The following is a 26736-nucleotide window of genomic DNA, read 5'->3' on the forward strand; positions in this document are numbered from 1 at the left end:
CTTTATTCTATGCAGTTTTGCAAGGAAATCCATATTTCGTGCATTTTTATGTAGAGTATATAAAAGGCCTTCATCCAGCAACAAAGGGCTTCTTCTATGAGATCTTACCCTGGCCTCTGAATCTAACATTTAAGCCTCTTTAACATTCAACAAGGAACCAGCTGTGTCTCTATAACACCTAACAGAAACTGTGAATGCTTGACAATATTCCAATATTAGCTGTCCAACTTATTTTCACTTGTCCACAGACCTTAACTCATATAACCACCCACTTAACTCAACAGCCAAGCTAGTTAGAGACTAGGTTAAGATGGAGAGAGGGGGAGATGCTTCAGATTTAAAGCACATTCAAATTACAACCTTGCGCCCTCTCTGATTTTCCCTCTTTAAACTGTCCCTTATGTAAATACACATGCGCGCGCACACACACACACACACACGCACACACACACACACACATCTGCAGTGTGGAAGGAGTGTTTGGGGGTGGGACTATCGATAAGGGGGTTCTGGCGTGTGGTAAGGGTAATCATGGCGCTGGGGCATGGGTTGCCCGTGTGCGGGTGTCTGCTCATACGGTGTGGATGTGGAGTAGCTTCCCGCTGCTGCGTAAGCTCCCGATGAATCATATGCTCCCGGTGCCCCGTAGCCTCCAGATGCGTCATAGCTTCCTGAGGAGGCATTGTAGTTCCCAGATGAAGCGTTGTAGCTCCCGGATGAGGCGTCATAACTTCCCGAAGTGTCGTATGTTCCTGGCGGTGGGTAGGCTCCCGATGCGGCATACGCCGGGGGTGCCGAGTATGTCCCTGGGGGTGCAGTGGCCGTGGTTGAGGCCTGTGCCTGTGTGGTGGCCGGTGGAGGTGGAGGAGGTGGCGGGGGAGGAGGAGGATTGGTGTAGGCATACTGGAGGTACTGGTACTGTTGCTGGTACTGTTGTTGATACTGTTGGTATTGATGCATTTGCTGGTAGTACTCTGTGTACGACCTGGAGTGCAGTTTACAGTTGAAGAGGGGAGAGTAGAAACAAAGCTAAATTAAAAATCACATCTCACATAAAATAACAGACAAGTGGATGTTTTCTTTATTGTTTAATGTTTTTGTAAAGCACTTTGTAATCATTGACTGTAAATAAACTATATTGTAAATAAATAATGTAAATAAATTATTAGTGTTGCAGTTGTTATCATTATATGTGCTAGTGGAAGAAGGCATCTTATTGGAAGAACAGCAGCTTAATTTTCTTCTGCCTCCATCACATACTAAAATGTGTTATGTGTACCTAGCAACAGGATCTGACCCTTCAGGAGTGTTGGTGGCAGGTGGGGGCTCTTCAGGTGCTCCAGGTGGTGTCGGCAGCAGGGCGCGGCGTTTGGGTCGTATCTGAGCGAAGGAACCCGGAACAGGGTCCGGGAGGAGGGGGGCTCGATTTCCGCGGATTGGGCTGCGGTCCCGCTCGTTATCTGAAGAAGCTGCTGCCTTTCTTCCTGCCTGCTGCTCTGCTAGAACCTTTAATTGACACAATGTCAGTTAACATACATAGAAAAAGGCACACAAAAATATACATGGAGAAGAAGATTATACATTTTTACTCAAATAAATGTTAAAAGACCTTCTGTCCCTCCTGAAAGAACTTGGCTCTTGCTGCCTCGAAAAGCGTTGTTGGATCTGGTCCGGTCTGTGGCTCTACTTCTTCAACGACAGCGCTGGGTCCAGGATTGTGATTGGCCATATCTTGGTACACCTGGTCAGCAACGGCTCCATACACCTGGCTGGCAAGAGCGCCGTATATCACCCCATCTGCACCTTTAGCGCTTGTAATGCCCTTCAGAGCAGCGTAGGTGGGGTCAAAGGATGTGGTGTTGTAGAATGAGTTATGGACACTTTGTTGAACCTGCAAAGGCAGATGAAACATGAGGTTTTTTTCCACAGCTGTCTCAGTTTTCAAAGATCATAAGTTACATGTTTTCCCAAGATAGTGGATGTCCTGCTAGAGAATTATCTCACTTGTATGGGTAGTCCAGCCGCCGCGGCCGCAGCTGCTGCTAGCACGGCTGCTTGACTCTGGTGATGTTCTAGTGATGGAGGTGGTCTTGGAAGAAGACCCTCCCTGCCACCTGCAGGTAGAAGGAAGCAGAAAACATGATGAGAACACGGACATGGGTTGTTTTCAGCATTTAATTATATGCAAAAAACTTAAAAACTAATGGATCCTTCATCTCCACCTGCTGCTACACCACCGCCCGCGTTGGCTAAATTTCCAGCCATTGCAATCTGGTTGATCAAAGGTTGGGCTTTGGACAGCTCTACGGCCAACTGACGGCTCTTGTACATGGTCCCGTTGAGTGCATCAATAGCAGCCAGGGCCTCCTCCTTCCTCTCCATATGCACAAACGCATAGCCAACATTTGAGCATAATCTAGCTGTAGGGTATACAGGAAGCAGGGACATCAGTGTTAGTGTGAGTCATTAATTCACTTTTTGTTTGCCATTATTAACTTCAAACATTTAACACTTGAAACTTGATCTTCATCAAGATGCAATTGTTCTCGCAGGACTTCTGCAAACTCTAATGAAAACTCCCTATTTGTGCTGTCCCGTCAGTATTGGCAACAGGCTTTCTAACTCACCTTTGACTTTATCACAATCTAAAACTCTTCCAAAGGTTGAGAAGAGCCCGTGCAAGTCATCTGCTGAACATGTTGCGCTGAGGTTCCCCACAAACACTTTAGTGGAGTTGGGTGGGCGGGCACGAGACTCCTCGACCACCAGGGGCCTGCCTCTGTACTCTTTGCCATCAAGATGCCTTATGGCCCTGTGAGAGCGAGAACAAGAATGATCTTAGTCACCATCCGGTGTACAGCAGACGACACTAACACTAATATTGCAGATACTAGGTGAGGTTAAAAATGAATAAAACAATTTATAGAATAGAAGAGATGAAACAATACCAGCCAAATGCTGCCAGTGTCTTTGTTTTACTAGTGATTTTAGATTTCATTGGAAATTTCATGCATCAAACTCTAAATAGACAAAAGAACCCAAAGTCTCTTTGATCTAATCTAGTTTTCTGCAGGGATCCAGTTCTTTTCCAGTTGTTTTCAGCCAAACAAAGCCTTTAAAAAGTTATGCCGTTTTTAAGATACACCAGCACTAAGCCCGTCAGTTCTTTTATGCAAACTTTAGACCTTTATGAAATTCTATAATTTTGTTGTTTGATCTTTTCAATCATCAGAATTCTAGTTGCCTTTTGGTAGCGTAAGAGACAGTGCTCAAAGCTAATTGAGGTTTTTCACACCTCACACAGTGTGCTTTTTCACTTGTAAACAGGCTGCTGCACACTGATAACTGCTGAGGATATTTCTGGGTTCAATCAAAGGCAAACTCTTACACTCGAATGTTATGAACATATATTAGGCGTTAAATTAAGCGTTTCTTTCCTTACATGCTCCATTATTTATATGCTTGTAACATTTGTAATGTAGTAACACTGATTCACCTTTCTATAACATTTTTCCTTAATTATATTGTCACATTGTAACACATACATGCATCTTTCAGTGAAGTTTTCATAATTTCCACTATTATGTAGCTTGTTCATAATAATACTGTCATTTTCTACCTTTCTGTACAATGTTTTTCACTGCCCATAATTTATGACCTAGTAAATGATACCTGGCACTTTATTTGATACTTACACCATCATTTGTAATTTGCACCTGTCTGTGCTCTACACAAATAGTTTTCTATTTTCATTTGATTTTACACTACATGTATATTTAGCTATGTATGTATAGTTAGTATATATACAGAATAATATGTGCATATGTATTTTCCTATTCATACTAAGAATCATTAGCAACATTTTCTTAGGGATGAATAAACTTTTATGTATGTTAAAAATTACAAAACCGACTGGCTGGACTGATTTCACTAACAATAATTTAGTAAAGCCCCTGGCCTGGTATAATGGCAACCTGATGAGCAAAAGAGGCAAAAACTGCCTGTTTAACTGTTTTAGATATAACATGCTATATCACCATATAACTTTACACCCATGATATGCAAGAATATTCATTCAGAATATCTAATAATAGTAATGAAAAGTTGAATACCTGTCTGCTGCCCCCTCTCCCCTCAGGGTAACGAAGGCATATTGTCTGAGCAAAGAGCAGGTGTTGATCTCTCCATACGGAGCAAAGAGCTTCGTTAGCTCGTCGTGAGTTGCATCCAAAGGAAGGTTCCCCACAAACAACTTCACGTTCTCACCGCTCATCTCTGTATCAACCAGGCATCTGCAAAAAAACAGTAAACAGGACGCTTTCATTAAGCGTGATACTCTGGGTAACGCTAATTTTTTTAACGTTAGTTTGTGAATCTCAACACAAAACTCGCGTTTTTGCAAAATCCCGACTGGCTGATAGGTTTAGTTGATTTTATTCAGCCGTAGTGATAATGCTAGATGGGGTTATAATTTACAAATCGTGTAAGAAGCGTATTGACGTTAGCTAGTTAAGTATTACTGGCTAAGCTAATAAACCCGTTAACTTTCGCGGCGAAAATCGATCCAATGAAGTTAGAGGCAGTCGGTGTACCTGCTAGGTTAGCTAGCTAATACCAGATAAACGATACATAAATGGTAACATAATATTGGTTATGTGGTAAAAAATGTAGGCTCAATTACACGACCAACAGTTAGGTAAAAAGTACAGGCACTACTGGCCATTTTGTTAAACGCAAACATTGACGACGTAGCTAACATTAGCTAAGCTAACTAGCTAGCTAGCTAGCTAGCTAACGCTAACGTGGTGGTTTTATAAAAGCGGTTGAAAACGTTTGCTTAAGCTAGAGATCCACCACTGGTATTAACTACGATAAAGTATATTTACTACCGGCAATCATATCGCGTTTTCAGTCTTTTACAAAACAGGTGAACATAATGAATTATGACAGTACATAGACTTCTTACCCAACGCGGTCTCGGAGCTGTGTTTCAAACCTCACATCCGCTTCCGGTTTCTTGAGGTGCTCTGGCAGCCATGGGGGCGCAGTTTCATCAAGTTTGCACCGGTTTGCACAAGATGGTTCTTCACACCACAGTTACACAGACCACCAAGTGTACGGCTCTCAAACCACATCGCATGATATCTTTTTTGTTATGTTCTGGGCATAAGGTTATTTGACTTAGAGATGTTTCCCAATGAAAGTATAGTTAGCTAGACCTAAGATACTTGATAATAGTATGTGGAAAAGGAGAAATTAAGTTTAACAATGCTCATACAAATATGTACCAAGGAAGAGCACACAAGTAAATGAGAAATGAGAAAAAGAATATTGGAAAAAATGTATAATATATACAAAAAGAATAAAATATAATATGAAATATAACACAGGTTGTGCAGTAATGTAGTAAATGTATGTGCTTAGGGAGAACCCGCTATGTACACTATGTGCACATAAATATAAATACTGTGATGGTTATATCTGTGATGGCCGCTGTAAACTAACAACTTACACTACTACTATTACACTTAAATGAAACCCCTGCTAGCCCTGTTACGGCCATAATGTTAGGCATAACCACAATACTAAAAGTTCAAATTTCGGACACGTGAGTCTAGCTCCGGCCCAGGACGCACAGTGTGATCACATGTGTTTCCAGGTGAGATCAGGTGGGAGGGGAGGAGGAGCCAAACATGAGAGACGTCTCCGGATCTGGAAAAGACACAGGTCATGACAGGCCGAAGAGGAGTTGAAGGAAGGAGTAAGGAGCATGCCATCATAAAGTGGAGCCGAAGGGGATAAAACAACGAGCCTGGTAATGTTAAAATGAGAATTGCGCAGTACACGTTTAAAGGACATGTAAGAAGTTGTGTGATTGTAGACTTGAAGACTGTGTGTGCAGCACAGTTTGAAGAGGAAATGTACAAGGTTTACAGGAATGCGGCAGGTTTGATAGGGAGATAGCTCTGTATGTTCAGAATGACAGCCTTAAGCCAACTACATCATTACCAGTATTTATTTTTTAATATTGAAAGTGTCGTTTGTCTATGTTGCTTGTGTGTCTATAGTTTGTTTCCCATACCTTCCGAATTTCATTTAAACTCTGTCTGAGCTGCTGCACTTTACCAAGTCTAGACTTGCTGATCCCAATCCAGGCAGATTTATTACGCAGGTGTGTATGTGTGTGCGCAGCCATACCACCCATCTTCCTGTTGTGAATGGGAGCCACAGGGACACATAATAACCACCTGTAGCATGCGTACACCATAGTGCATGATCAGTTATAGGACAATTACTGTTATAACCACATGTATACTTTTGTGTGTACGTGTGTGTGTGTGTGTGTGTGTGTGTGTGTAGATGGCACAGCAAGAAGAACCTCTGTATGATTTCCCAGAGCCCACCCAGCCGTCAGAGCGCAAGTTCTTGGGGCATCAAAGGGGACGGGCCTCTCTGAGAAGCATCAGCGTACTGGACCGTCTCCTGCTCACAGTTCCTGTCTGGCTTCAGCTGTCAATCAACCCTGCCACTGCACTGCACATAATGCAGAGGGAGCCTCCAGGGGTCAGAACCACATACACTCAGACTTACACATATATACCTCTCTTGCCTTCTCTTCCCATGTCCTACACACTCGCACAAGCACTCAATTGTCAGTTGTGTTGCCCTGCAGGCCTTCCTGGTGCGTAAGTCTCGCACCTCCCAGAGAAATGTGCTGTGTGTTCGTTTGGCGGATGACAGCGTGCCGTCCTTCGTCCAGCAGTTTGGAATCAGGGAGGAACACTCCAGTAAGAGTAAGACACTCCTGAACCCTCACGAGTTTTAATGGTCTGATTAGCTACTTGTCATGTTGAAATTGCAGGAAATAAGAGACTTACTTTGCTTCGGTTATCCAAGCAAAACAAAGAGCTTAATTCAACAGATTTCCACAGGTACAAAGCTGAAACAGCTCTGTTTAAATTACTATACTTATTACAGTTCATTGACCCCTACTCATGTGTGCTTTACAGAATTGCCAACGATTTTATAAAGTAGCTGACAGATTGTGCAGTAACTGGTCCTGGTTTCTCTGCTCTGTTTATTTTAATGCTGAACCGATTGGAATCAAATGGCAACCAATGGGTTCCTGGAATGTAGAAAATCAATTTAAATGTATGTACGCTTTATAAAATGGCAAAACTACTGGTATAGCCCTTTTAACACAGCTTTGCTCCAGTATTACAGAGTATTTACACGTAATTACATTTATCTTTCAAATCAAAAGGAATATAACATTCAGTGTGTCCATGTTCAAAGTATGTTAATATTCATATGCAAACAATATCTACCCCAGAGGCAGCACAACCATATGCTATTGTTGATACTAACAACCCTTCTGCCCCTCCATTTGAATTTTCCTCACAGCTCTGTCTCTGGAGACTTCAGCCATCAGCTTTCCAGATCTCCCGAGACTCATTTCCTTCTACTGTGTCAGCAGGTAAAATCTTCCTCACACTCATTTTCCTCAGCTGTCTTGTGCCTCCTGTGGGATCTTTTACCTTCACTTCCTCTACAGTATGTTATCAGTTCTTTCCCCTCCTTTTCTTGATTGACCACTGTCAATATTTATTGATCTGCACGAACTACTGTTATTATGTATCGTCTGTGTGTCAGGGATGTCTTACCCTTCCCTCTGGAGCTTCCTGAAGCCATTGCAAAGGCAACGTCCCACAAAGAGCTCGAGTCCATCTCACACATGGGAATAGGTTGGTGAACAGCAGATTTTGTAACCTCAGCCTCAAATACATACCTTAAAGGATTTATTTACGCAAGGCTCACACATACTATACATACAGTTATTACCTCTCCAGTGCTGACAGACATTAACACTGGGAATATTTGTGTGTAGGTATTTTTGTTTTTAGGATGAATGAGTAGACAGAGAAACTTGTTGAAATTAAGTTTTATTGATGAATTATAATCAAAAGTATATTCCATGAAGTATACTCTTTATTTCAAAATATCAAACAGAAAATAACAATATTAAAAAAAGTTTTTTGGGGGTTATACATTTACATGTACCATGTAAAGTGTGGTGGTTGCTTTTAAACAAGTTAAGTTAAAAACATTTTTTGGATAAAAGGATGACACAATTTTTAGAAGATAGTTGAAACGTTGTCAAGGTAATATTTTTTACTCTTGTATTAAATGCATTAATTCATTTCATAGTCATTTTTAATTATTTTTGTACAGTTTATGAAATTATCAATATTACAAAGGAATATATGGTAATTGCTCAAAATGGACCAATTAAGCGTAAATCACTGTTTCACCATAATGAAAAAAAAACCATCTGTATTGTTTTATAGAATTCTGGAGTTCCCAACTAAATGTCCGTGGACCGCGAGAGGCTCCTAAGCCCCAGAAGGACAAGGAGAAGAAGCCAGACCCTGTAACCTCAGCCCCGCCCTCTGCTGCCCCACAGACAGGTTCAGCTCCCCAGCCCGACTCAGACAACCAGCTCAAGACTGGACCTGAATCAGACACTGCCACCAAGCAATCTGGTGCCAACCCCACCCTGTTCCATGAGTTTTGTCCGATCACGACGCGCAGCCCCGGAGAGCTGGACTGTGGCTCCGGCCAGGGCGCTCTCTGTTTCATCAACCCCCTTTTCCTGCAGTCCCAGAACGCTCTGTCCAGACGGCGCATGTTCAAACGCAGCCTCAAGGTTCGGCTTTCCACAGAGACGTCGACCCTGCTGTCGCCCCCGCTCGCTCCTCCTCCTCCACCACCTCTAATGCCCAAAACCAAGGGAAGATGTAAAGCCCGGAAACGGGGACAAGGAACCACCCATCCCGGTGAAGGCCTGGGCCTGTTACAGGGTGAGAACCCAAATCAAGCCACTCAGATTGATCCCACAGTTCAGGACACCCATCCCCAACCTCTGACACTGGTGGAACCAGGCCAAAGTAAAGCTGGAGTCATGGGAGAGGAGGCTACAGCTCAGCTACCAACAGTAATGGAGCATCTTCCGGATGACTCAGACTACATGCAGCCCTCTCCAATGATCAGTTTCTCCCATCCTCCATCTCTCTCTCCTTACCTCTCCCCATCTGTTTCTCCCATTGCACCTCCCCTTGTCCCCAAAGTATCTTCGTCCCTCCCTCCTCATGACTCTCCCGGTGCTTCTCCCTCTCTCTCTCCTTACCTCTCCCCATCTGTTTCTCCCATTGCACCTCCCCTTGTCCCCAAAGTATCTTCGTCCCTGCCTCCTCATGACTCTCCCAGTGCTTCTCCCTCTCTCTCTCCTTACCTCTCCCCATCTGTTTCTCCCATTGCGCCTCCCCTTGTCCCCAAAGTATCTTCGTCCCGCTCTCCCCACGACTCTCCCAGTGCTTCTGCCTCTCCCTCGCCTTATCAGTCCCCATCTCTTTCTCGGGTTCCCTTTTCCCTCTCTCCATATGACTCACCCAGTGCTTCGCCCTCTCTTTCGCCTTATCAGTCCCCATCTCTTTCTCCTAAGCTCCCCTTCTCTCTCTCTCCTTTCACCTCTCCATCCTTCGCTCAGCTGGTGGAGCAGGCCTATCACACACCTGCCGCTCCTTCACGACCAGATCAGCAGAGATCAGAGAGGGAGGCCGAGGAGGAGGGAGCAGGTGCGGATGAATATGAGGACGAAGATGATGAAGAACTGCACAAAAGGAGGGAGGATGAGGAAAGGGGTCTGATCTTCCAGATGAATGCTGCTTCTCTAAATGACACAGACAGCTGCAGCTCCTTCAGCAGTCTAGAGGGAGCAGCAGAGACTCCACCTCACTCACCCCACAAACAGGACAACGGTGCAAGCCTCTAGCGAACAAACATTTTAGACTGTAACAGAATTACATGATGTGATATCATGAAGCACTGTGTAGAGTTACTTAGTGTAGATATGGTGACAGCATCCTACCATGAAATCATTTAAGAATAGAGCTGAATTTGAATTAAATAAGCTTTATAAAACAAACATTTTAATGCAGATAGTAGTTGTTTTGCCTGTTTTAACTTTTTATTATGTGCAATCGCCAACCATTTTCTAAAGCATTCCCAAACAGATTTCCTACCTGACAGCGAGCCATTTGTTTCCTTTCATGTCAGTATTTTCTGAAAATTAAATTGCAGACTTGAAACTTTCTCAAGTTCTACTGTGATATATATTTAACAGAATTCAGTTTCTGACTGAATTGAACTCTTCTCTGCAGACATGTTGACATATAAACCTTCAGACTTCAACTAAGCATGTGTTCTTCTGATAAAAGTCCTACTTCAATCATCAGGGCTGTTTCTTATGTCTCTCATCTCAGATTGTGGGTGAATTTCATAAAAATTAAAGCAACTGTCTTACGGTTCTGGTCGGAAAAAAGAACCTCGCTAAGATCTTATCAAACTTTTATTTTTTTTGTGCAGATTCAACACCACATTTCTTACATACACCATTTTTAAGGCCTTCCAGACACAGCAATATTTTATAGTCAATTAATTCATGACTTCTTCATTCCAAACCTAGCAAACAAAAAATAGCACAATGTATTATTTTGCCTTACTGTCAACATCAAGCCGTCATGGCAGCTAATTAACAGTCTTAACCTGTCAAATCCTCATCAACCCCAAGACTGAACAAACATTTATCTTAATGGACAAGCTGTACAGATGGAAGAAGCCAAAAGTTGACTGTGAAAATCAATTCATAGACATCATTCAAGACGTGTCAGAATGTTCATTTTGTGAACATCTGAAGTCAATTTTTGACCTTGCCATGATCAGAAATTGAAAACTACTAACAGTCACTTACACACGTTTATACCCAGGAACCATTTTTTATTGTCAGGCAGTGTTGGGTTAATCGATAGTTTAATACTTCTCATTAGAAAAATGTGTTTCCTAAATGCATCTAAAAGAGTGATAGCGTGGTTAAGTATCAGCTCATTTATTGGTTTTTTAACCTGTTATCAAAGACAGACCTGAAAGTGGACCGTGGCTGGAGAAACTGTGGCTGGTGTCTTTGGCAGATCTGTTAGTCTTTTGGCTTTACTTGAAGTATGAAACTTTAGTCTGTTCAGTGTCCTCTAAAAAGGACGTGGATCATTTTGCAGTTTTGTGTGTTTTAACATCCATTAAGAATCAGTTTGCTCTCACATAATGGTTAAAGAAAAGGTTATATGGTTCGGTTGGTATTTTTGAAGCCTATAAAAAGGAGCAGATAATCCGTCCATCAACACCAGCAGGGGCCGTCTCTTTTGCTCATCTCCAAAAGGTCAGCCTCCAGCTGCTCTGCGTCGTCCTGGAAGCGTTCAGTGAAGGAGCGAATCAAACCTGCCGCGCTGCCTTCGTACTCCACCAGCTCTGCGCTGTCCCCTGGAAACCACACACACAGACAGTCAGACGCAAAATGAATAATTAAGTCAGTCTACAATTGCAGTTTGTAACAGTAAAAGGTTTTTTTAATGTGATTTATTGTTTTGATTGTATTGATGAAGTAGTGCTATTATAAATTCAGAGCTTATAAAATAGAAAATAACTAGTTTGTATGACGTGTGGTCAGACCATGTTGAAAAAAAAGTTCATATCTGTTCCTAATGGCCACATTTTAGAAAATACGGTCACATTACCCTTCTGTTCAGCAAATTTGCCCCACATGATGAGAGATGTCAGGGTTCTGATGATAAATTCACAAACTGTAACTGTGTATGAGAGCAATGCTACAGTTTGTAGTCTGGTAGTGAGACAATGTACTAAACATTGTGATAAAACACACTAGAAAAACGTTTAAAGAGAGACATAAATAGCGGAGAGATGCGTTCATTTTCAGTCTCTCCTGGAAGCCATTCATTGTGTTGTTCACATGAAAAGTGACAGAAATAGTTGTTAAACAAATGCAAAAAAGAGAGCTTGACAGACATATTCAAACCCTGGCTCCTTCGTCATCTCTGCACAGCTGGACAATCACTGTGTAAAATGAGTGAAAATGTGGGATTGGCTGAAATTGGCAGACACATCACCCCCAAATTCCAATATCAGAAAGGTAAGGGGAGAAGTATTTTGGTTCTCTCTAATCATGCTTTGATTCATTTGACGTTTGTTGAACAGAGATATTTTTCATGAAATATAATCAGGACGAATGGATTTCTGTTGTTTTAGTGAATGTGCTGCTGGCAGCGTAAACCACAGTAATGTAACTGATGCCGTGAAATTAAATGGCAGAGTAAAGACTGATTTGAGTGCACATGTTTGTATGTGTGCATCTGTGTTAACCCCCATAACAGGTACAGATACAGATACATACCACTGACTCTGGAGTTGGCCTGGACAAACATCTTACGAGCTTCCTTCCTCAGCAGTACTGTCTCCCGGAGACGCAAGAAGTTGTGAGCACCAGCGTCGCTGACAGTGGAGTAGCCGTCATAGAGAGCCCTGCCTCCTTCCACATCTGCGGTTGACTTGAAGACCTACAAAACAATGGAATCAGGTTAGCAACATGTTGGGTATAGAGGTGGGTGAAAGACTCCACAGGGCACGTTCAAGTAATTGTCATTTTAATCAAATCATTTTAATAAAGATAACGACCAGTGTGACATGTATCTACAGTATGTTGTTTTCATTTTATCAGATTCCAATGTATTTTCAGGATTTGTAGTATTTCCTTCAATACGTTGTACTTGCTGGGAAATTGTCCGCCAGAAATGTGGAAATACCTGCAGTTTACGAAGGAACCTGTGGATGGCGTTCTTGCCTACAGTGTGGATCTTGCTTCGGTCGAGTGTGATCCGAGCGTCAGGCTTGTCGTCCTGTCCCGTCACTTCCTCCAGGCCCACCAGGCCTTCCCCGGCCTCCAGAAGAACACGCAGGATCACGAAACGAGCCTGCATGTGAGCCTGAGACACACACGCATACGTGTGACGTACACTGTATACATCTCCTGACGCTTATATAAACACAGACAGACTTACTATAAGCTGAATTATAAAAACAACACAGATACATAAAGCTGAGCCAGTCAGGTTGTAAGAAACACATGCTTAATGGTCTGTATGTTGACTCGTCTTGTAAACACTGTTCGCCCAACACCATGCATCTCTGAAGTTCTGTATAAATGAAAGTTATATGATTCATTACTACATGTTGCAAAGTAAAGAGTGAGATAGACAGCATGTTATGGACAGCGGCCAGATTACCTGTCTCCAGCTCTTGCTCTCTGGTGTGTAGAACTCCAGGCCCAACAGTCCAGCTCTGACCATGCTGAGCCAGTTAATGTACACCACATCCTCCGCATCCTGGCCCTCATGGCCAAAAATACTGCCACACACACACACACACACACACACACACACACACACACACACACACACACACAGACACAGACACAGACACAGACACACAGGTTAACATGCTGGCCTCCCTCATGGCCACACATCACGTGAGCTTTACCAGAAATAATAACACTCTATTCCAGTAAATGTCATTAAAACTGCCTAAATAACATTCATTATTTTCCCCAAAATGTCATCAATAAAGTGTGAGACTGTGTGTGACACAAATAATAACATAGCATCCCCTGTACAGAGCCGCCCAGAGGTATAAGCGAACTAAACAGCTCATTAAGGCTCCCAAACAAACTGAAAACATGCACTCTCTTTGGGTTGTTTTCGTACAAAGTGTTCTCCCAGCTGAAGAAAGTTTGGGATTTAGAAGACTTGGGGGTCTATAACAACATTTTTGGACTATAACAAATTTCTGTATGTATCTTGAAGTCTTAACTATGTAAAAAAAAAAAAATACATCTGCATCTATTAAGTTGAACTTTTCCCCCCAATCAAGAGCGTTCAGAAACTTCTATCTAATAGCAAATTACAGCAGCAACAGAGTTTGTTCATTTTGAATTCTTCACACAGATCTACTGAGCCACATATGCAGGGTTCATATAGTTTTTAAAGAACTTCATTCCATTATATGAATATATGTAACTATCTATGTCAAATTCACAGAAATAGACAGAGTGTGTAGGTTATAAGCAAAACATGACGTACCTGAGCGCTTGGTTGTTGAGACACAGGTAGAGACCGACACACTCGGCGCGACATTCTTCGTAAGAGGAAGCAATCGTTGAGAACTTACTATCCCACGTCTCGCTGCCCAGATACCAACTGGACACCTAAAAGACACACTCATACCTTCAGTTTGTTTTTGCCAACTGAAGACAACATTAAAAACAGGTTTTCACACAAACAAACTCACCGGCTCTCCAGTCTCTGGGTTCATCACCTTGCTCTGGTCAAAGTTGAACTTGCCCTTATCATCCTATAAGAAGAGATGAAGCAAAACAAACACAAATCAGATTTGATTTCCTCACTGACGATTCTTAAATGAAACACTTTAACAGGGAGAAATCAACAAAATCTAAATCCTTGAATATTGACTGCATAAATTATTTTTTTACTGACATACCAAGGGAAGTAAAAGGGCAACAGATCATATCAGATTAATTGCAAATATTTTCAAACTCAATATTACTGTGGTTGCTCACAGCTAATTGCTCTCTGGTGCTTATATGAGTGTACAGCAGCAGTATGTTTGACTGACCTTGACAAACAGCTTGCCACTTCCATGGCCCAACAGTTCATGAAGTCCAACCTGCACCTCGAATGATGGTCCCTTCCACTTGATAAACAAATCCTAGTGCAAAAAAAAAACCAACCACACACACACACGTGGCAATGTATAATTATGGCAGTGTGTGAGAGAGCTGCCGTGTAAGAGAATCAGGAAGCAGCACGCGTTACCTTGTCCTCCTCCTCCAGGAAGGTGAGTTTTTCTTTTTGTGTAGCATAGGCTACGGCCAGCACGTTGCCTAGCGACACGTTTTTAAAGCCCTCTGACTGTCTGATGTCATCATCTACACACAGAAACACACAAACATTGTTTTTAAGGGTAATACTGTGAGACAGATTTTAAACTTAAACCAACTGAACAGCTAAATTTGACATAGTGTATACGTCCACATCTCAGCATACGTACAGTTGGGGATGTTGATGCCAGCTGGTATTCCACTCCCAGCGAAGGTGAGGACATCCAGCGAGGTGAAGTCAGGTTTGAGGAAAGTGTCCTTCTCAAACTCCCTGGGCCAAGGCAGCTCAGGGAGCAAGACTTCTGCTGAGCTCACCAGTTTGCCAAAACGCTCACTCATCGCCTTGTTCACAACCGCAACGAAACCTTGAGGTGACATCACAACCCCGAAGTTAGGAAGTGAAATGACAGAAACAAAAAACAAATATAAACCCTCCTGTAATTTGAATTATTTATATACACACACGCATTCACATATGAGCCTAATTCTTTGAGGGTACAGAAAGTATATTAATACCATGACCATGGACTGGATTGATAGCAGACTACCAGCTAAATAGTGAAATATTGTGTCATTTCAAGTATTAAACAACCTCCATTGCAGTTTGTGTCCCTCTAAAAATCACTGCGATCACTGCTAACATGATGCATTATTTCCCAATTTACCTACTGGAGTTAAAAGCTGCACATAATCTACTTAAGTAATGGTTTTAAGTAGCTCAATCACAATGTTAATTTTTCCCTTAATAGTCTTCAGCTCTGTACCAAAGCGATAAAACCTATAGAGGCACATGGGATCGCAGCCTGCAAGCTAATAAACACGTTAATATCACTGTTTTGGATCACCGTGGTAGTTACCTTCAAACTCTCCTCTGGAGCCAAATGGGTCCCTGTAGCTCTCTATGAAACCTATATAACTGAGAGAAGGAGAGAGGGAGGGGGGAGTGAAGGAGTAACGAGGAGTAAAGAGCATAAAGAGAAAGTTTTCAGAGATTATCACAAGAGAGTAGTATTCAAATGTGTTAAATAAGCAGGTACTGGATGATGGAACAACCTTCATTGTGGACAGTCGATGTGTTCATTTGATTGGTTGATTTGAGTGTGCTCACCTCTCGACAATTGGTCCCTTGTCTTTGATCCAGTAGCGCGAGCCCTCTTTATGGGCTTCAACCGAGCCAAAGGTGAAGCTGCGTCTGTACTCTTCGAGCATCTTTCTCTGGTTCTCATTGGCAGCATAGGCCTGAGTTAAGTATTTGGAAACAGAACAAGACTTTCAAGAGTGGAACTGTGGCAGGAAGATTATTTTCAGGTTATCAGCTCATTCATTCACACTCCTCCTAAACATATGGCTCTATCTTTGCATTCTCACCTTCCCTCTCCTAAAACTTAACATTTATTTTACAGCACACTTCTTTATGTTTTACAGCAAAATTGACAAATGTATATTGCTCCATCAACTTAATATGTTGGTGATTTTATTCCTGTTCCAAACAGTTCTGCATTAACGTATCGTATCCCTCGCTCTCACCTGTGCTTGTTGGAGGTAATAGCTGACTTTCTCCATGAGAGGAGCATAGTCTCCCCTCTTCACAGTGAACTCTTTGTCTTCAAAGTTGAAGTTGCCGCAGCATGACTCGCATTCCCCATCCACTGCACAGTCTGTGAAGTACATTTGCTTTAATCGCTGACTGTGTAGCATCGTTAACAACATTGGTTACATAAACAAATCTCTCAACATCCATTAGATGGTAATCATGATGTATTTGAGTTCACAAGCTGGAATGTTTTTAACATAACATGTGGAATCTACATGACATGTGATACATATTAAAGTATGTATGCCAAATCTGTCACAAGTGCAATATGGCTGTTGTAAATGTTTATAAATCTCATTCTGGTTCTCATATAAATCATAGTTTACTGTAGTTCTGACCTTTCTGCACAGCTGAAGCCAAGCGCACCTCATAGCAGGCTTTACCTCCATTGTCCTTCTTAAACAGACGGGTGTTGTAAGCAGACAGTTTCTAGAGACAAACCACAAGAACACAGCTAAGAATAAGTGATCTGAGAGATAAATGGAGGAGCGAGAAAAGACACAGAGACAGGATGAACTATCAACATGTAGGGAGGAGGTGAGAGAAGACTAAGAAAAATAAGTAAATCCAGTGCAACGAGGAAGAGAATGACATGTCAGAATGGAGTACAGAAGAAAAGGAAAAACAGGTTATTACCAGAGATTGGGGAAAGAAAAATGGAAATAAGAATATTTATTTTTGGTGTGAATCAGCTTACTTTTGAGTCAAGGAACTTCTGAGCCAGCTCAGCATCCTCCAGACAGCAGTTTCCTGAGAAGTAGGTGGTAATTCCCTGAAGAAAAGAAAAGCAAAAATACTTCATGAGCCATGTATTTTCTCATAGGGGTCACAGTACCGGATCACCTGTAGTTCCCCCTGGAAGTTTGGGGTTGTTGGTGGCCAATCTAAAGACACCAACCTGCAGACCATTTGACATGCTACTTGAAAATACTCAATTTATCGGACACAAGTAACTTAAAAGAGAACAAAACGTTCCAGTCCTAAACCAGCACTTATGATGGCGAATAAGAAATGTCTTCTTAACATTTGTCAAATCTATCTAATCCTGGCAACATGATGGATGTGTCATTAAATATTACCAGACAAAATAGTTTTGTCAAAGCTAACCTGAACTCTGCATCAAATGATACAAGATCCCACCTTGTCGCCCAACCCCAGCTGCTTCTGTTTGTCTTCCAGGGAGAAGATGAGACACGAGCAGCTGTCCCACAGAGCCTCCATCTCAGTGGGCTGCTCCTGAAATGCCTGGCTGGCCCTCACCAGAGCTTTCAGCTTGTCCTGGGTGAACATAACACAGATGCAGACATCTTAAAATATGTCACAGCAGCAGTAAAGGAGCATTACAGATCATGGGCACCTCACAATACACTGAATTGTCAGTTTATTAGTAGTAACTTGTAGAATCGAATATTCATATTGTGTTTATGGTGATGCTGTGTAAGAGAAGTGTTGATTCAACTCTGTGGAAATTCTTGAGACCATATTTAAATGGCGTTGTATCGGATTGCATTAAATTGTACAGGTGTTCATCTTATTGTGTCCACCTCCTGTAAAACTGTTAAGCATCTGAGCTGACACAGCAGGCCACCTTACCTTAGGTAGATTTGGAATGAACTTTGTGTCTCCAAAAGACTTGTAGTTTCCCATGTTGGCATACAGACCTGCTGCATACACCAAGAAGGCCTAAAATAACATACAAGAAAATATCATAAAAATAATTTTCATCTGGTTAATGGCATAATGAACATCTTTACACATGTTTGCAATTGTTTGTGGGTGAAAGGTGAGTCAAGACAGAACCAGAATCAGTCAAAGACACAAAGACCTGTACCTGGTACTCCTCAGAGCTGAGTCCAGCTGCTGTTGCGACCTGTTCCAGCTGTGCAGGCGTCTGCTTCCTGAAGATTTTCTGCAGCAAGACAAAGATGTTTGCAGACTCTGGGGAGGTCTGAAGCAACACTGCCAGACCACCATACCTAAGACAGCAAATGTTATTTTTGGTGAGCAGCGTGTCAGTTCTCTTTATTCTTTAAAATGAGTGAGAAATACATTTTCACAGAGGTAACTCCATTTAGCATCTATTGATTTCAATAGTGCTTGACTTGAACTTGCTACATCCTGTGATCAGTAACGTACCAGGCGGCGCGTGACAGGTAGTGGGCGTACATCTTCTCCTCAGGCGAAAGCAAGCGGAAGGCCTCCCCACAGTCAAGTGCAGAGATACCAATGTCATTTGGGAGGTAGTACTGGGAGTCCACCATCTTTAGTCTGAGGTTTAACACTGATGATAAGGAACTGAACGAAGAGAGGGAAAGGGAAAAGAATGAAAAAGAGGGGAATAGATGAGGTAGGGGACATTAAGTAAGGAAGTGTAAATGGGAGGTGGAAGACAAAGAAATGAGAGGAGATATAGATGAAAGAAGAGAGGTAGTAATAAGATGAGTACTGCGTGGGATAAGGAAATAAAATAATTGCAAGTTAGAACTGACAGCATTTTTTTTTACAATGAGTTCCAGGATTTGCACACCTGATTAAGCTAAGTACAAACACACAAATGCTCATTTATTAACTTACCAACTTAACAGTTGTACTGAAACTAAAGTTTTTATACTTAAATAATTGATCATGAAAATTATTGACAACTTAGTTTTGTTAAGTTAAGAAAACTTTATTTGTGTTTCAGCATGATATACAGGACAAAGGGACATGTCACAAAAACAACTTAGAACAAAAATAAAACAGCAGCAAGAACAACACATCCTAGCATTCTTGGTCAAGGCAATTCAATTTGGATATAGCATTCTGCTGTTTCCTATATCTTTTTAAGATACTTTGTTCTAGTAGCAAAGGGTGGGAAGTGCAGTGATTGAAGTGGTGTGTAGTGTAATGAAAGGTCTATGATATTGTTTAAGTACGATAAGGTAAGTTAAAAGTTAAAGGTAAGCCTGGGTTGCAGACAAAGACAAAAACCTACAAAAAGTTTATTCAAATTACAGCAGGTGCTCGTCCCTGAACCTTGATCTATCATAACCGACCATGGCACAGATTCAAGAGGAACCACTCACAATTACTGAAGCCAGTTTACTGTTTCACTTTCCATTAAACTTAAAACTTAAAGTGAAGCGCCTTTATGCCACAAGCTACACGCTTTTTGTGCCCCTTCAAAGTTAGTGCAAACTGCATGTTTAAGTACTGGAAATACGTTTAGTCTATAGGCTACTGCAAACCGCTAACTTACCTCAACGTTAACGTTAGCTAACGTTACTAGCGTGCATGCTAAGACGGTTGCTGAGTGCTTGGGAGCATTTAAACACACTGCCACGACTTCTGTGAGCAAAATATTAAGTCGCAAATACTATGCGACCCATTTCTATGAATGATTAGCTTCTACGTATTACATTTCAGGAGGTAAAAAGGTGGATACCAACTCAACAGCTTGTTACCTTATTTCCTTCAATAGCTCCAGCGAACGTCAAATTGCAGTCTCACGCTGTACACTTCCTGTACTCATTCAACATTAGAGCCGCCCCTCAACCAATCACGGATTGTATATTGTGGTTGATAGAAATTGTAACCAATCACAAAGTAGCTGCGGCGGATTTTTCAAGCATTTCACGTCGTCATTTTCTGACCAAGAGGAAGCTTGAAAAGCACGATCTCTGAACGTTTAAAACTAGGACACTAGACTGAAACACCACACACAAAAGATTTATGACAAGCTGTCCATTCAGGCATAAATAATTACCAACATCTACGAAACTGCAGCGTATGGGACGAGGTGGCCGAGTGGTTAAGGCGATGGACTGCTAATCCATTGTGCTCTGCACGCGTGGGTTCGAATCCCATCCTCGTCGTCCTTTTCCACAACCGAAGACATCTCAACATCGTACGGACCTGTAACACCTTGTACATCGGTAATAAGCATATGGGGAGTAACCGGCACTCGTCACAAGGTGATACTCAGCGCAACGTGGTCTGCAAGCAGCTGTTAACTTTTCCCCCCCTCAACTGTCTCCTCCTCCCAACCTCCTCATCCTCCTCCTCCTCCTCCTCCTCCCCTCCCCCTTTGTATTCTGGTTGAAAGTGAAAATTTGGTTTTGGAAAATCACCAAAGTCTAGTTTTTTTTGGCCATATGCTGTACAGATTGTAAAGCCCCCCTGAGGCAAATTTGTGATTTGTGATACTGGGCTGTATAAATAAAATTGACTTGACTTGTCATAGTGCCATAAAACCATAACCACACATTCTTTCCACACACACTTTCATTTGATAATCCCCTTGTTAGACATTTCTATAATTACCTTGATACGCTTACAAATCACACAGTATTTCATCACTTTATTGGTTTTATTGAAGTCTAAAAACATGATGAGAAAGTGAATTATTTACAAAGGGTGTGCAACAGAAAATATTAAGTTTTCCTTGATGAATGGGTGAGCCAGTCAGCTGTACTATATCCAAATGGTAGTTTCAGTGACCAGTCCTGCACCACAAGAGAAATGTTAACAGACATCTGGGCATTCAGCACATCTGTGTGAGTGTGCGTGCACCTGTGTTTGTTTATTTTAGGGTTTATGCTTGGGTTTTGCCGTCCCTCCTGACAGGAGGCGTCGTAGGGAGAATCCAGCGATAGCAGTCTGAGAAGCTCAGGCTCTTGTCCACAGCACAGCTGGTGCAGTAGACGATCCCCAGAGCCAGCATCACTACGAGGAACACACACAGAGGCACCAGCAGGGCCACCAATAGCCAGCTCTTGTCATGCTTCCGTTTACCTGCATCAGATCCATCCCCTTCCTCTGCTATGCCACTGACATCCTCTGTACCATCCATCTTAGATCCCTCCCCCTCCCTAGTCCCAGAGGCTGACCCGTTTACATTCTCGGCTCCCACCCCACCACTAGCTTCTCTACCTCCTTTCTTAGCTTCAGCCTCATTATCAATTTCGTTGCCTGTGTTGTCTGTTTGCGTTGTGGGTGGAGCTGTCTCATATCGCTTTGGTGATAGGGCATCCCATTGGTTCAGGTGATTGTCGGACCCATGAGCCATGTCAGGGGAGAGTCCTTCAGGGGCTTCTGTCAGCCAGTCAACGTCAAAGTTGGTGTCAGCTTCAAAGTTTGGGTCTGGGGTGAATGAAGTGGACCAGGGAATATCGTGGTCAGGGTCCAAGTCAGGTATGTGAGCGGAGTCACTGGGGTCAGGGGTAAGAGTGGAATATTCTTCATCGTCAGGCGAAGGCTGGCAGGTAAGTCCATCTGACTGCAGGTCATAGCCATTGTCACAGTAACACTGGTACCCTCCCATGTAGTTGAGACACTGCTGCTGGCAGGGCGACTCCCCTACACACTCATCTACATCTACACACTCTCCCTCACTGCCCGACTCATACCCGGGGTTACACAGGCATGTGAAGGACCCCACTGTGTTTTCACAAGTGCCTTCGCAGCTACCCTCATCGAGGCACTCATCGATGTCCATGCACTCGCCCTCGTCATCTGGCTGGTACCCGGGGTTGCAGGTGCAGTGGAAGGTGCCTGGGATGTTGACACAGAGTTGCGGACATGGTTGCTGTCGACATTCGTCTACATCAGAACATCTGCGGCCATCTGGACCCATTTGGTAGCCTGGGGGGCATGTGCAGCGGATGCCCCGAGGTGTCTCCACACAGTCGTACTCACACCCCATCTCCACACAGACGTCTTTGATGTGGGGCTGGTCAGTGGGACCCGCGGAGTCAGAGGATAACTCAGGGGGGTCCGTTTGGCTCAGGGGGTCAGGCTTGCAGCTGTACCCGTCCTCATCTATCGTAAAGCCCTCAGAGCAGTAACAATAGTAGTCTGTGTCTGTATTCTGACAGTACTGCTCACATCCATGGTCCCCGCTGCACCAGTCCTGGTTCTGTGGAGCTGCACCGGACGAGCAAAGTGGGGCATCCCTGGACCAACCCACTGTCTCGTCATCTCTCTCCATGCACAGCACTGTTTGCTCAGCACGAGCATCTGGGTCTGAGCTGTCTGCAGGGCATGACAGAGCTGCTACAGACCCGTAGGGCACGTGAGTCAGCAGGGTGCTGACAAGGTGAAATGGGGTGGTGTAAACCGCTGGACCTCTACCCTCGTCCTCCAGTGGTGGACACATTCCTTTGTAGTTGTACTGGCAAACAAATCCGTCCAACGGCAGTGCGCAGGAGCCATCAAGCCACCGGAAGTTGTCACTGCTCTCACGTCCACTCTCAGAGGTATGGACGGTCATGGCTACACAGCGAGGGGCCGCACAAGTCCCAGGGCTGTCTTCACGGAGCCAGTTAGTGAACTGGCCATCCTGGTCTCCTGTTGGAAAAATAAAGACAAGGACCAGGTCAGTAAAAGTAGAAATTCCCTGTTTTTAGTTTCCTTCTTTTATTTTTAACTATATGCAACTTCTCTCAGAGTATTTAATTTGCTTTTTCAGATCTACAGTATATGAGACATCTGAAGATCATGATTAAAGAATGTGTAGAATTATTTTATGAGAATGTATTGTCTTTTAAATTGTTATGATGGCAAAAGTGTTTGTTTGTAGAAAAAAAATGAGACACGATTGGTGCGGTCTATGTGTTGCTGTCAACCCATTCATTGTCATTTTTTCTGGGATGTAGCAGCCTGCATTGCCGTCTGCCACAGTGTCTTTTTTGATACTACCACTAGGGGACGCCAAAGTCAGATATTTTAAAATTCTACACATAAGGGCTTTGAAAACACCTCTTTTATCTTGCTCATATTGTTGTTGCAATTGTATTGAAATGGTAAGATTTGCCTTTGGAATATCGGGGTTGTAGTTTTGCAGACGAGATGCCCTTTTATCCGTGATTTGGCAGACTTGACACTGCATGGCACATCCCCCCACAGTGAATAATATACAGTTTGTAACAAAAAGAGCAGAGGGATCTGCATCATTATTGTCTGTTTGAATATATTTGAGGGGGCCACTAGTCAGCACAGGAGTTGCCACATCCACAACTGATTATACAGAGCAACCAGGGCATTATTTCTTGAAAGACATACTGTTGTTGAAGTACTTTTCCAATACTGTGGGCACCACAAAGAATCTTCCATTCACATTAATTGTATTGGGTTGTAGGAAAAAATCTCTATGTCAAACCCTGGTTAAATACAATAAAATAAAAAGTGGTATCCGCATCGTTAGATACCACTAGGGACAAGTGAGGAAACAGGGGGTGAACCAACGCTTTAAATAGCTTTCAATCATCATCAGCAGATGGAAAAAACAAGTAAGCTGGCCACATAACTCTTGAAAATCTAATCTTTTAGTCTTTTCTAACAGAAGACCAAAGCAAACACTTTGAGTGATAAAAAAACCCATCTGGTTTTTAGTGGCGAGGTTTGTGTAATGACTAAATCAGGCTGAGGGGTAGCAGTGAGGTCAAAAGGGGATTGAACTTCCCCTGTCGCGCCAGCTCTGTCTCTGTGAAACAAAAGTAGTTAATGTAATAACCATCCCGTCAGTGCAGAGCTCTGGAGGCTGGCCCGGGTGCCAAAGTCTGACAGGTAAGGGTTGGGGGCCAGCACAATGGTTTAATCCCACAATCTGAAATTTCATTCATAAACTCTAGATACAACTGATATGTGTGTGTGGAAGTAGTAACATTGAAGCAGGCCCAATGGCTGTAATCACTGATTCACATTGTTTTAATGACGTTAACAAAAGTCTATAGATTTTAGTTGAACACGTGGACCGGTGATACAACAATATAGTTGAAAAAATAGGCCCAAATCTAGCTTTGGTTCATTTAGTTTTGTATATGTCAGGCTACAGACACTGCCAGAACCAATTCAGTCAAGTAGGTAATTAACTAACTAATTAATTTTTGAACAGATTAAGCCGTTATACTTGCCAACAGATTTTCCATTAGATCACAGTCCAAAACTTAGCTTTGAGTGCAATGATCTTTAAAAAGTTGACTCGGGGAGGGAAACTTTAATGCTTAAATGTAAGAAAAAACATACCATTATGTACCTTTCCCTATTTGGGGGCAATTTTGAGATCGGATATTAAAATCCAATGAAATGGCTGCTTTGGTGATGATGCTCAATATTAGGAACACTGAAAGGTCAAATGTCAAAAAGGTGAGACTTTGCCTGTGACCCAGACGAATCCTCTTAGTGGTCGGGTGGATGAACACTGGCGTGGTGGTCTGTGCAGCCCGATCCAGAGGCGAAGCCTTGATCTGGTCCCCTGTGCCTCAATGGCGGACAGCAGCTCATGGACCACACCCGCTGCCTCGTCGGTGTGCATCGTTGCCAGGGTCCCACCTCGCTCCCGGCAGCTCCGCCCAGCCTCCCTGAAGGTTCTCTTCTGGAGGAAGACAGTGTAGCATCCCTCCTGGTGACAGAGTCCGTCTCTTTCAGCCAGCTGAGCCCCGGCTGCTGCCTGCTCCCCCTCCGACTCCCTCAGCCTCTGGCCTCGGCTTCCAGGACCGAGACAGACCGTCAGCAGCCACAGGATACACAGGAGACTCATGCTGGTCTTTTGCATCCTCCACCAAGATATGAGGTTTAAACTAAGCCAACATTCAAATGAGTACCACAACCTTACTGTCAAAATAAATAACCTAAAGGACAATAACAATTTTTTCTGACCTCCTATTCAAGCAAACCTGACCCAAATTCACCCACTTTTATTAATTTAACAAACTTGCCAAATCTGGCTGATTTTTTAATATCCTGTTAGTGCATTTAAATAAATCATCTGGTCTAATTCTAGTTTACTCAAAGTAATCTGAGACAGATAAATCCAAAACTGACATCGGATTACCTTAATTTACCTTGGATTGCCCAAACCCTTAGACAAATAGCCCTACAGTGCAGAATCGGTCAAACTCCATTCACCAGCAAGCTGTCAGCACTGCTGCCACACTAAAGCAGATTTCACAGAGCCTGTTTAAAACTAATAGAAACCAATGCAGTCCAGTGGAATCTCCTAGAAAGTCCAGTTGAGTCCAGTACAGTCCAAAATAAAGTCCAGTGAAGTACCAGTGGAGTCCAGGGTTCAAAATTGTTGAATGGAGCAATCTGCCCTTCAGCTAAGTCCAAAAGAGTTAAATAGAGTCCACATATATATCTGATGAACTTCAGTGACAGAAACCCTCTCCTGTATCTGATCCTGCTGGGGCTTTCTTGCCTCTGCAAAGTGGGCTTTCTGACTGAACCTCAGAAAGAGAGAAAGATGGGGGAGGGTGGAAAGGGGGGGAGGCTACGTAGAGGAAAAAGAATTGTGTGTTTTTGGAAGAGGGGGCTGGTAAAGTGTGTGAGTGTATAATGTAAGGGAAGGCTGGAGGGTTTGACAAGTTTGGGGGGGGGGGGGTAGCAGAATTGAAAAACCCTCAGAGAGTTATGAAAACCATACGGCACCATTCTGTCCCCCCATCTTGCCTATGGCTTCAGACTCACACGTGCACTCTCTCACACACACACACACACACACACACACACACACACACACACACACACACACTCACAGCTTCAAGTAGTGCATGCTGCACAGCATCCACAGCAGTGGAAAGTGTTTGTCAGCTCTGTGAGATGCAAAGATTGTCTCCCCCCTTTTCTTCTTCTTCTTCTTCTTCTTCTTCTTCTTCTTCTTCTTCTTCTTCTTCTTCTTCTTCTTCTTCTTCATCTTCTTCTTCTTCTTCTTCTTCTTCTTCTTCTTTTCTTCTTCTTCTTCTTCTCTTCCACCTTCTGTCTCTCAGTCTATTTCTCCTGTTTCTCTGTCAGCCTCTCATTGTTATATATTTCTCTTAATCTCATTCTTTTTTAATCTCTGTCTTTACCACCACTCTTCACTCTATTTTCTCTTTTTCTGCCAACACCCCCACTCTTCTCTGCTTTCTGTCTTTCTACCAAGTTCATACCAGCTGGAAGTTTTTACAGTCCAATGGAAACATTTGAGTAGGGAACGGGAATACCTGTTGGACCATGCATATGTGTGTGTGTGTGTGTTTGAGTTCATACTTATGCTGTTATACAATAACTTGGGCACAGATGTCTAAGCGTGTGTGTAAGTGTGCTTCAGTGTGTGTGTGTGGCTATTACTCGAGGGCATATGGAGGAGAGGAAACAGGAAATGCCAGATGTGCATCAGCCTGACCTCTCAGTAGCTGGGGAGCAGGAGTGCGGACTGGGGGTACCTCCGCTGCCGTCACATGATCCGTCCGCCATGAATGGTACATCTGGTGCAAAGTCAAAGGCTGAGTTTGGATCTTCCAAAGAAAAATAAGATCTTTTT

At 42.9% G+C, this 26736-nt stretch overlaps 4 protein-coding genes and 1 non-coding gene across 6 annotated transcripts; 2 read left to right on the plus strand and 3 right to left on the minus strand.

The window, feature by feature from the left end:
* Nucleotides 1–492: 492 nt before the first annotated feature.
* rbm14a (RNA binding motif protein 14a) lies at nucleotides 493–4273 on the minus strand. Its single transcript, XM_070917934.1, has 7 exons — nucleotides 4113–4273; nucleotides 2628–2812; nucleotides 2223–2420; nucleotides 2005–2114; nucleotides 1610–1891; nucleotides 1280–1506; nucleotides 493–985 (listed from the first exon to the last, which is right to left on the minus strand). Exons 1-7 carry the CDS (start codon nucleotides 4271–4273, stop codon nucleotides 493–495), a joined length of 1656 nt encoding a protein of 551 aa, XP_070774035.1.
* A 1444-nt stretch (nucleotides 4274–5717) lies between these two features.
* On the plus strand, nucleotides 5718–10129 carry LOC139295616 (ras and Rab interactor 2-like). Of its 2 annotated transcripts, none has more exons than XM_070917829.1 (6): nucleotides 5718–5815; nucleotides 6361–6564; nucleotides 6674–6794; nucleotides 7405–7477; nucleotides 7654–7745; nucleotides 8349–10129. In XM_070917829.1, the coding sequence occupies exons 2-6, from the start codon at nucleotides 6361–6363 to the stop codon at nucleotides 9830–9832; spliced, it is 1974 nt and encodes a 657-aa protein (XP_070773930.1). In that variant the 5' UTR covers nucleotides 5718–5815; the 3' UTR covers nucleotides 9833–10129. The 2 variants fall into 2 exon arrangements, with proteins under 2 accessions (XP_070773930.1, XP_070773931.1); XM_070917830.1 differs by having other exon boundaries at nucleotides 6674–6788.
* A 295-nt stretch (nucleotides 10130–10424) lies between these two features.
* dpp3 (dipeptidyl-peptidase 3) lies at nucleotides 10425–19926 on the minus strand. Its single transcript, XM_070917250.1, has 19 exons — nucleotides 19898–19926; nucleotides 18591–18749; nucleotides 18286–18430; nucleotides 18048–18137; nucleotides 17595–17732; nucleotides 17152–17226; nucleotides 16793–16883; nucleotides 16388–16518; nucleotides 15969–16099; nucleotides 15718–15776; nucleotides 15031–15225; nucleotides 14796–14908; nucleotides 14596–14688; nucleotides 14251–14313; nucleotides 14043–14167; nucleotides 13191–13311; nucleotides 12711–12890; nucleotides 12302–12464; nucleotides 10425–11373 (listed from the first exon to the last, which is right to left on the minus strand). Exons 2-19 carry the CDS (start codon nucleotides 18713–18715, stop codon nucleotides 11231–11233), a joined length of 2181 nt encoding a protein of 726 aa, XP_070773351.1. The 5' UTR covers nucleotides 18716–18749; nucleotides 19898–19926; the 3' UTR covers nucleotides 10425–11230.
* A 300-nt stretch (nucleotides 19927–20226) lies between these two features.
* trnas-gcu (transfer RNA serine (anticodon GCU)) lies at nucleotides 20227–20308 on the plus strand. Its single transcript has one exon. It is a non-coding gene; the product is annotated as a tRNA-Ser (tRNA).
* A 719-nt stretch (nucleotides 20309–21027) lies between these two features.
* Nucleotides 21028–24972, minus strand: LOC139295436 (complement component C1q receptor-like). The gene is made up of 2 exons (XM_070917627.1): nucleotides 24591–24972; nucleotides 21028–22781 (listed from the first exon to the last, which is right to left on the minus strand). The coding sequence occupies exons 1-2, from the start codon at nucleotides 24970–24972 to the stop codon at nucleotides 21028–21030; spliced, it is 2136 nt and encodes a 711-aa protein (XP_070773728.1).
* Nucleotides 24973–26736: the final 1764 nt, after the last annotated feature.

The sequence above is a fragment of the Enoplosus armatus genome, chromosome 13, assembly GCF_043641665.1.
Source record: "Enoplosus armatus isolate fEnoArm2 chromosome 13, fEnoArm2.hap1, whole genome shotgun sequence".
NCBI lineage: Eukaryota > Metazoa > Chordata > Actinopteri > Centrarchiformes > Enoplosidae > Enoplosus > Enoplosus armatus.